Here is a 10,280-nt window from a genome sequence, read left to right as displayed (position 1 = left end):
GGAACTCATATTTTCATCTTTCTTAACATTAAAAATTTCTAAACTTTAAGTTGGTTTCATTTACTGAATATTTTTTCTAAATTGAACTACTATATTTCTAAATCTAAATTTTAGTAACTCCTAAAGAAGCTCATATACATATCATACATTTTTAGTTTTTAAAGATTGAAGTTTCACTTGAAGACAAGTAACATTTTAAGTTTGGGGGATTTTGATATCCCTAAACTATGTTTTATTTCTTTTACATTTAACAAATGTTTTTGAATGAAATTGTACTTTAAATGTTTTTCTTTCAGGTACAGGTAAAAAGGTGAAAAATGCTTAAAGGAGTGAAAAATGATCAAATTTGTAGCAAATAGGTGAAAAATGTGCAAAAGTGTTTTGGCGCCTAAACGTCAGATCCTGCGATTAAGCGCCTCTGCGATTAAGCGCAGGTTAAACAGAGAAGGCCGCACCTAAGCGCCAGAGACCCCACGCTTAAGCGCCAGTGACAGTTATTGGATGAGAGAATTTGGTTTTTGTGAATTTTTAAGAGGTTTTTGAGGCACCTGTTGGCTTAATAGGTGGTTACAACCGCCATGGACGAAAATTATTGCGAAAGGATGCATCTCTTAGAGAAATACACCCCTGTGGGGAAAAGAGGGGTTAACAACACCCATGGACGAAAATTATTGCGAATGGATGCATCTCTTAGGGAAATACATTGAATCAAGACACATTTTGAAGAGATACCAATACACCTTTTGCAAAATTATAAAAGAAACAAGATTGAGACTTTGAAAAGGGGGTCCTCAAAGTACTGGGAAAGTTTTGAAAGTTCAAAAATTGGGGAGTGAGTTGGAGAGATTTTCAGGCACCACATATTTATCCTTTTTATTTTAGTTTTATATTGAAAGTGTTGTAAAAGAGAAGAAATTCGAAGGAACTTTACGAGTTTGGTGGAGGATTTGAGATAAGTTTTTATCTTTTGTTTTAGACTACTTTTGATTTTAATTGAGACTTGTTGTTGGTTTGACAATGATTTCTACTTTTAAACTAAAGTGTGGTTTTGTTTTATCCATGGATTTTAAGTAGTTTTCTTTATTTTTCTTCTTAAAATGATAAGTAATAAAGTGTTGGATGGAAGTTGTGGAGACTATTGATCTTTAATGTTGGAAGAAGTTGTGATGATTTAAATCCATGTACTTCATTTACTTCTTGATTTGGCCAATCTAGATGTTAAAATTTGTTGTGAGAACATGTAAGAATCGGGCTGGTATTGTCTAAGTCAACAATTGAAAAGAATCACATGAGGTTGTATGAATGAGAATGTAATTCATATGATTGAGTGCAAATAAATAGGGAAATATTCATTGAAGGATGTAGAGTTAGAGGACTTTAAAGTAACAGGTTAAAGCCCCCAACTTGGTTTATTATTTTAGTTCTGATACGAGATGTTAGCCCCTAAGTGGAGGGAATCGAGGGAACTCTAGAGTGAGAGCTAGTATCTTCTCTGCCTAGCCGGTCTTCACAACTATTCAAACTTTAAATTAGCTAATGTTCTTTACAACATCTCTAGTAAGGGTAAAATATATTATTGCTCCTATTTGCACAACACAATATGCATACTTCCACAATAGAATTCTTATACTTATTACTGATTCATGATAAGAAGAAATATATTTTCATATTTAGAGCTTTTCTTCTATAAAAACTCAAGTTATCTTTTTAAGTTTGTTCTATTTTTGTCAAAATATTAAAATTACCAAAAATATTTAAACTTCTTTACTGCGAAAACGTCTTTAGTTTAAATAATTGTCTTTTTAAAAATAGTAAGTTTTCCAAAAAGTGCATATTGCATATCTTTCCTGTGGGTTCAATATTCAGGTCTTAATCAAAAAGTCCTATATTACTTGATAACGATATGTATACTTGCGTAGTATCCCAATGTATATAAACTAAAAGTTAAATTCCTATTTTTCTTCAGGATCAAGTTTTTGGTTTTGTTGCGAAATAAGGAAATATAAGTGAAAAATATAATCAAAATTATTGTTATGCTTTTGCATATAAGCAGTTTCGGGATCTGAGTACTAGAGTTTGTACATTGGTGGGTCGCCATGCATGAAATTTACTTACATTGACTATGAATGGGTTGGGGAGTTGCTTGCGGGGCACCCAACACGATTTATCAATATATTTTGGATGCAGTAGGAAGTACTCATCGATCTAATGCAAGAGCTCATAGGAGCTCACAAACTTCAAAGATCTACTAGGACTACTCCACATGAAGTGCTCGCAATAACACTGTACGTATAATCCCAAAATGAGTCAATACGAGGGGCTATGAAGCGATTTCAACACTCATCGAAAACAATTAGAAGTTACTTCTCAATTGGATTGAGCACACTTGTGAGTCTTTCCTCACATGTCATCAAACCCTTGGATCCAAAGTTCAAACGGGCACCTGCTGAGATATCACATGATGTGCAATATAGGCCCTTCTACAAGGAAATGCCTTAAGAGTAATATAGTTTTTTTGTTGAAGATGCAATGTTATTTATTACCTAACTTTCGTGTTACTAGGACTGTATCAGCGCAATTGATGGAACAAATGTTGATGCACGAGTCCCTGACAATGATAAGGTTGCATTTGTTTATCGTTGTGGTAGTCTGACCAAGAATATTATGATCGTTTGCGACTTTAACATGTGCTTCACTTTCATTACAGCTAGTTGGGAGGGCAGCACACATGACAGTTAAGTTTTCAAATCTGTGACGAGGAACACTAGTAATAGTTTTCCACATCCACTTGCAGTTTAGCTCGAGTATGAGCTATTATAATACTTAACTTTAAGCTTTATTTTACTTACACTTTTTATCAGACAAATATTACTTGTTCGATGCTAGATGTCCATTTTAACAACCGTACGTAAAGCCATTCATTGACACAAGGTATCACATACAAGACTTTGAATGTACAAGCAACGTTACACAAGGCAGAAAAGAAATGTTTGATAAACAACATTCATTATTGCGTGTTGTGATTGAAAGAACATTCGATGTGTGGAAAAAGAAGTGGTGATATTGTGTGATATGCCTCCTTACAAGTTCCCTAGTAAGTGTAGATTGTGTTTGCTATGATGACTCTCTACAATTATATTCGAAGAATCATTAACGTTCCTACATCGACTTCCATTTGGCGAACGAAGATCAAGAACATGTACCTGTTGAAGCTTTTGAGTGCCGTGTAGGACAGTCTTTGCCAGAACGGAACAATGAGAATTTGACCACTTGTACTTTAGGCGGGAAAGGTCTAAGTGAGATGACAAAGTTGAGGGACCTGATTACTGACGACATAGTACATGGAGCAGGACAATGAGGTTTCCACTAATACCGTCTCCAAACACATCTTTAGTAAACATGGGAAATCATAGTTGTGAAAGATTGCGAGCGAAACATTGCAACTAGTAAAACATGAACTTTCTTGCCATTGCATTTGAAAAATTTTGCTAAATTCTGACAGAATGTTAGCCTATTTGCTTTCAGATTGATTATTTGTGAGAAAGCAACTCTTTATGTCACATGAATGATGAGAAATTCTTTTGTTGTTTATGTTTAGTCATAGTAATGAATGGGGCATATTTACTCTAGGAAATGTAGTAATTTAGTCCTTCCTTTTATTTTTCTTAAATTATTGTGGTTATATTTTGCTCCATGAATGATAAGGTGGAAATCATTAGCTCAAGCTGTTGTATAAGAAAATGAGCTTCACAGTAAGAGTCCCAGTTGCAATTGTCATTGCTAGCTGGGTTCTTTCTACTCTTTGTCATATATGCTCCATACCGTTTTGGAATAGCTGAACAAGGAAAAGCAAGATAATTTTGTTTGAATTTTTTATTTTGCTTTTATTTGTGATGAAATTGTATCTAATATTCATAGTTTTGATTTCTGCAGACATTTGTTTATTGAGGCCATACCAACATTTGTATCTAATATTCTTTCGACTGCATTTCTCAAAGCCGTTTTTTAATGACTATAGAAATTTGTCTTATTTTTCTCAACCTTGGGGGAAACCACTCATTTCAACTGGCTTTTAAGGAGTGGTGTGCAGCATTTCTTATTGTTTTATGGCTTCTTCCTTGGCGATGTTGTTTATTCTATTTATGTTTTTATCAGTTTGATAAATAGGAATTCTGAGGACGAACAAAAAAGAAAACTTCTTCAATAAAGTTTGCTTTGCGATGCGTTAATCATTTTTATTTTTATATTTTAATTCTTCATCAAGTGTGATAGTAGAAGTAGTTTGAGATGGACAATTTTCATTTTCAAGTATGAGATCTACCATCAGGTTGTCATCAGATCCATTCCGTTCAAGAGCAGGCCATGAACTTACCTTTCTGTTCTTGCTGCTCAATCTTCTCGTATATGTGAGCTGAATCTTTTCTCTCTTTTTTCGTCTGCTTCTTTGCTTTGTGTGGGTGTAATTTCTATTGTCAACTTGTTTAGGGATTGTGTAAATAATTGTGGGGATGTTGAAGAACAGTTTTGGGGTGTGGAGTGCTGCTGTTCTTATCTTGTTTCATTTGGTTGTTTATGTTGCATTAAAAATGAAACATGAGCATTTACAAACATATTACCTAATTCTTATGTATTTAGATATCTAACATGAAAATTCTACTTTTTAACATTTATAACGCCCAAATCAATTTTAAATTACAGACCTTTTTGTTCATATGCAAGGTGGCATGTGTGTAAAAATTTAAGTTTTGGTGGAGATATGTAAATACAAAGTATTGCTTCTTTTCATTTTTCTTTTTTTTTGTTTGCTTTATTTGTGATTCATTGCATATTCTTTATTATTTTTTCCTGAAAATGAAATTTCTTTTTGTGAGATCTACAAGTGATTTGGTTTTTTTTGCACAAAATTTTTTTGCTTGTTGCCTCTCATGAACTATCAAATTTTCTATTATTTTTTTTTTCATATAGTTTGTATTTAAAATGTTATAAACTTGTGAGTTTTAATGGAAAATAGACTTTTAGGAAAAGATGCAATAGCTGAGGTTGTTGCTCTACATGTCGTTTTAGGACAAGATGCAGATGATCCATCCTAGTTAATGCGAAATAACATCAAAAGATTTAATTATTTGAGAATTCTGGCAATCTTGGCCATTTGATGGATCGGCACAGCTCTGCTAAATATTAATAGGAGAAATCAGAAGGATTTAGTATGCGTATGCATCCAAAAATAAAAGCCATGATTGGGCCAATGTATCTTCTTCTTCATCTGTAATGCATGGTAGATTTCAGGCGTCCAAATTCAGGCGTAGTTGCTTGTTTGTAGTATTTTCAGCTTTAGAGGGCGTAGGCGTAAAATATCCCTCAATCCAGCGTTCGAAACGCTGATCGCGGGCATCGAACCGCGATCAGCTTTTCTTCTAATTGAAAACAGGCTTATTTTATAAGTTGTGTAAACGTGCAAAACAAACGGTGTAGCGGCGTTTTCAAAAACGCCGCCGCACTTATAAGCTGCCCCAAACGGGCCCTTAGTTCTACATCGCTTCATGCATAAAGTTTATCCAGTGCAAAGGAATTTATGATTTATATTTGGATTCTCATCACTGACATAATTTTTTGGATTAAGGTATTCAATAATTGTAATATCCACATAAAGTACAATAATTATAATAGCCCCAATAAGTTATCCTGAGAATGTTCCTTCAATAGTTTTGAAGTTTTACCAAGTTATCCTAAGACCAGTTTGAAGCAAATGTACCCCCATCATAATTCTAGACAATCTCATATTGCATACTTAACCCAATCATATTTCTGTAATGAAACTTCATGCTTGTTGTTGTGTTATGAAATTTGTGATAGCTTGAGTTTTTCAGTAGGATAGAAAAATTGCAGGATGGGAAAAATTGCAGCTTCAAGAGAAACATCCCTTGTCTTTCAAGTAAAGCAAACTTTTATAATTTCAGTAACAATTTTTCTTCTTTATGTTAGAAGATGAAAGTGATATACATGTGAAAAGTATATCTTAAACCACAATCATTGATTGTTGCAATTCAACTCATTCTTGATGTTTTTTTCTTGCAATACCATGCCCTTATGTTTCCTTAATTAGGTTTTTTTATGCATTAGTAACTTTGAATTGCATACATTGAAGTATAGGGAAGGTGGCATGAGCGTAAAAAATGATGTTTTCTCTTGCATTTATTCTGATATGTTTTCTTATTATTTTCATTTTTTTTCAGATATTTGTCAGCTTAAAATAATCGACTAATGAATGCTATTTCAATGCTTTTAAGAAAGATGAGCTCCAGAAATTCAAAGATATCCCGTAGAATGCTATGCTACCGCGAACCAGAGACTTCCTTTCGGAAGCCACAGCAGACCCACAACTACGGTGGACACTTTTATAGATACTCCTGGAAGACTCGCAGAACAGTGTGACTTCTTTCGCTGGGCTGACGGTTAGGTCGATTCCACAACTGAAAGTGATCGCGAAATAATAACATTATTGGAAGATAGTTTAGGAGGTGACATCCATCGTCTTCATGTTAAAAAACAATATCATCATTAGTTTATTTGTAATTTTATTAATATTTATCTTTTTTTTTAGCACTTTTGATACTTACTACTAAATGAATTGTGTATTTGAATTTTTATTATATTTTGAAATGGATTTTAACTGAAAAATTGAGAAGCATCAGCTGCTCCAAACAAAACCTTAAATGCGAAGCATTAGGCCTAAGTAGCTTTCTCACGGTGGTGTAGACGACGCCAGAAAACCCACTTTTTAGAGTCCAAAAAGAAAACAAAAAAGGATCCTAAGAACCGCAGCGCACCATCTGATTTGATTTGGTTTCATCAGCACAAATTTGAGTTCAACAACGATGACCTCACGACGCACTGCCACCGCCTGTCCCTTCTCTCTTATCTTTGTTTCTTTTTCTATCCCGCCTCTCAGAGAAGGAAGTAGAAATGGACGGCCTTCTATGTGATGAGCTCCTTTATGAAATCATCCAACGCCTTCCTCCCTCCTCCTTCGCCGCTGTCTTTCTCGTCTGTAAGCGCTGGCTTTCCGCTATTCGTGCTTGCACCACCAACCTCTCGCTTTCCATCCCACATCTTTCCCTTCAACATCTTTCCCTTCCTTCACCCTCGCTTTCAAAGATCCTCTCCCACTACCCCAATCTCTCCTCTCTTACTATCCTATCCAACCCTTTCGACGACCACGGTGGATTTTTAACTTCCGATCCGGGGCCTCCCCCGCGGCGCCTGCCGCAATCGACGTTGCCGGCGATGATTTCTTTCTCGTCGTCTGATGCCCTTCTTCTCTCGGTAGCCGCCGCTCCTTGTGCGTCTCGCCTTATTCAGCTCCGATTCGTCTCTTTAACCTCCCCGGTCTCCTCCTCTGCACTGCTTTCTTCTTCAGCATCACTAAAGAATCTCACCAATCTCCGTCTCTCCATTATTTTTCCGCTCTCTTTTAGCTGGCTCTCCAGCTTCCCCTCCATTAAATCCCTTTCGTTCGTCTTCTTCCCCAAATCCCCTACTGTCCTTGGAGCGTGCGATGTAGAGGGCGAAGATAGTGTCGATCTTGCGGAAGACTATAAGAATTCATCAATTGTTACGCTTCCACTTGAGAGGCTTTCTATTTCTGGAGTCCGTGCAGGCGACTTGGGGATGTCGTGGATTTGGCAGCGTTGTGGAAACCTGCGTCGGCTCCGACTACGAGCATGTGAGGGTACCGGCGACGGGACCTCTTCCCCCTATTTCACTTTATGCCTCGCAAGCCTTCTCGTGCTAGAGCTCCGCGGCTGCCGCGCCATTGCGGACCGTGTCCTCCTCCGCGCCGCAGACCACTGCCACGATCTCACCTCATTACTTATCTACGACGGGGGCAGCAGCGACGCCCTTCACTACTTCATCAGCCGGCGTGCTGCAAGCCTCAATACCATCGATCTCCGTCTTCCCCTCGACCTCCACAACGACCACCTATCCGCAATCGCCTCTGTGGGGAAATCCAATTCCCCTTGTCTCACGACTCTCCGGCTCCAAAGTTGTTGCCTTGTGACAGGAGATGGGCTCCGTGCAGTTGGAAGGGCAGAATCTGGCAAGGCAATAGAGGAGCTGGCTCTGGTAAATTGTGACGTGTTAGAGAGAGAGCCAGGCCTGTTGAGTTTTCTTGGACAGAGTCTCCCGCGACTTCGAAGGCTAGACTTATCTTATAATGAAACATTGGGGGACAAGGAGTTAGTAGCGATGTTGAGCTCTTGTGCCAGCCTTGTGGATATTAAGCTGCGAGGCTGCAGCTGCCTCACGGACTCCTTAGTGGTTTGGCTGATCGAGTGCGGCAGGCTGAGGTTGGAGATCGCCGATCTGAGCAGGTGTCCTGGTATTAGTGTCCATGGCATTGAAATATTTATTCTTAATTCCTCCATACTGAGCTGTGTAAGCGTGGAGAATGAGAAGATCTCTGAGATTGCCATGGCTATGGCTTCACGCAGGAAAATCCAAATTGGCGATTGATTTAGAATTGGTCCAAAGCTTCCTATAAACGGCAACCCTCATTCATTCTTTTCTCACCTAGTTATGAAAGTATTAATTTGTCCTTCTGAAAAAGGGTTTATTGATTAAATAACTGTGTGAGTGCTACCTGTTTTTACTATTATAAAACTCGTCTTATTCCTACTCCTCAACCTCTTCATTTTTACCACTTTCAATGTCGAAGTAATCAGACTTCTGAACTTATGTCTTGGAAATGCTAGAAACTAGCCAATTGGTTGCTGTCAATGTAGTGATGGGTCATTGAAATTTATTTCATGATATGATTTTAATGTAACAGTATTTTATAGGAAATCGGAATTGGGAATGTGCTTAAAGTTATGTTAGTTTTACTGGAGTCTATTGTTTTGTTTTTATCTCTGGAAACTATGTTTCTAAACAAATCTATTTGTTGGGACTAGCTCAGAACTAATATATTCTTGTTATTCATTTAAGTAGACTTAATTTATTTGTTAGGGTGAAGTTCTTACCTGATTAATTGAGATTTATTTATTTTAATTAATTATTTTTTCTAGTTTCATTCACTTGTTAGGGACAAACTTGCTTGATTGCTTAGTATTAGCCTGAATTTTTCAAAGATAATTGCCATATTCCATTTCAGGAGCTGCACAGTTCTTTTGTTTTTGGGTGACGTACATATATTCTGCCAACAGCGTTTTTTTCCTTCCTAATTTTTTAAGTTGGTCACGTTCACATCTGTTTTTTTTTCATCTGTCATTATTATTATTATTATTATTATATGTTTTTTAAATCGATAACATCCAGTTTAAACTGGTATTATGTATCGGCTATCTTGATTTACTCAATTAACAAGTAGGCGATATCAATTAACTGGATATGGTGAATCCCAGGATAGCAGGAAAAAAATGGCCACTGAAGTCGGAGTTGAAGGTGCGAATGATCACTTGTTCATCCCCGCCACGCCCCATTCCTCATTTTTTAACTTTTTGTAATGGAATTGTTGTTCTGTAGTTTGGTTAATTATTGCAATCAAAATTGGGAGCAGTTTTTGTAGGATATTAGTTTGTAAACAAGCAGATCTGCATGTTGAATGACACTTTTTAATGAAAGATTGTAAAAATTAGTGATGGTACTCTAATTGATCATTAGATCAGCCAATTCAATGCCATGGAGGCAAGCCGAGAGCAATTGAATGTTGAGGAAGACTTTCAGTTGTTGTCGGTAGGTGTTGAGATGGAGGTGCTGATGTTTTTAGGACAACTACACATGAGCCATGAATCAACTGTAATAATGACATGGCCTAATGGTCCATGATTTCAGTGCAGATTGTTGCACCATTTCTCGTAATTTTCCCAATTGAAAGCCTGATTTTATGTATTAGTATTGGCACCATATTAGAGGCATTTCATCATTGACACCAGAGATCGAAGAGCTTGATGTCCTAATGATCTTGTGGCTGTTTTTTTTAGTCTTTTCATGTGATGTGTTTTTCTGAGTTCTATTTTTTTTTTAGATGACAAACTTGAAATTAGGAAGGGTCTTAGCATAAATTTAAAAGACTTTTAGGCTAACTTGGGAGGTCAATTTCTAGAGAGAATTTCTTATTTCTTAAAGGCGGTCTGGTACTTCTACCAATTCCCTTGTTGTTGTATTCTGAAGTGGCTCTCTAGTGGTGCTTTGGCCAATGTATTATGTTGTCTTAGAATTCCTGAAATATATCTTGCACAATTAAATTCTTTCTTCTGTTATTGTTTCCAATTTTCCATCCA

At 36.8% G+C, this 10,280-nt stretch overlaps 1 protein-coding gene across 1 annotated transcript; it reads left to right on the top strand.

Annotated features, from left to right (window-relative positions):
* Positions 1–6,760: 6,760 nt before the first annotated feature.
* Positions 6,761–8,882, top strand: LOC110021622 (F-box protein At1g47056). Its single transcript, XM_020720183.1, has 2 exons — positions 6,761–7,222; positions 7,304–8,882. Exons 1-2 carry the CDS (start codon positions 6,964–6,966, stop codon positions 8,512–8,514), a joined length of 1,470 nt encoding a protein of 489 aa, XP_020575842.1. The 5' UTR covers positions 6,761–6,963; the 3' UTR covers positions 8,515–8,882.
* The last annotated feature ends 1,398 nt before the right edge of the window (positions 8,883–10,280 follow it).

This window comes from Phalaenopsis equestris, unplaced genomic scaffold (assembly GCF_001263595.1).
Source record: "Phalaenopsis equestris unplaced genomic scaffold, ASM126359v1 Scaffold000136, whole genome shotgun sequence".
NCBI classification, from domain to species: domain Eukaryota; kingdom Viridiplantae; phylum Streptophyta; class Magnoliopsida; order Asparagales; family Orchidaceae; genus Phalaenopsis; species Phalaenopsis equestris.
This window is presented reverse-complemented; position numbering and strand designations above follow the sequence as displayed.

Bases quoted from the DNA above. Each gene is read 5' to 3' on its own strand.
- LOC110021622 (XM_020720183.1), top strand. From the start codon at position 6,964: ATGGACGGCCTTCTATGTGATGAGCTCCTTTATGAAATCATCCAACGC. The intron at 7,223-7,303 runs GATTTTTAACTT...CTTTCTCGTCGT, and splicing joins CCCTTTCGACGACCACGGTG to CTGATGCCCTTCTTCTCTCG.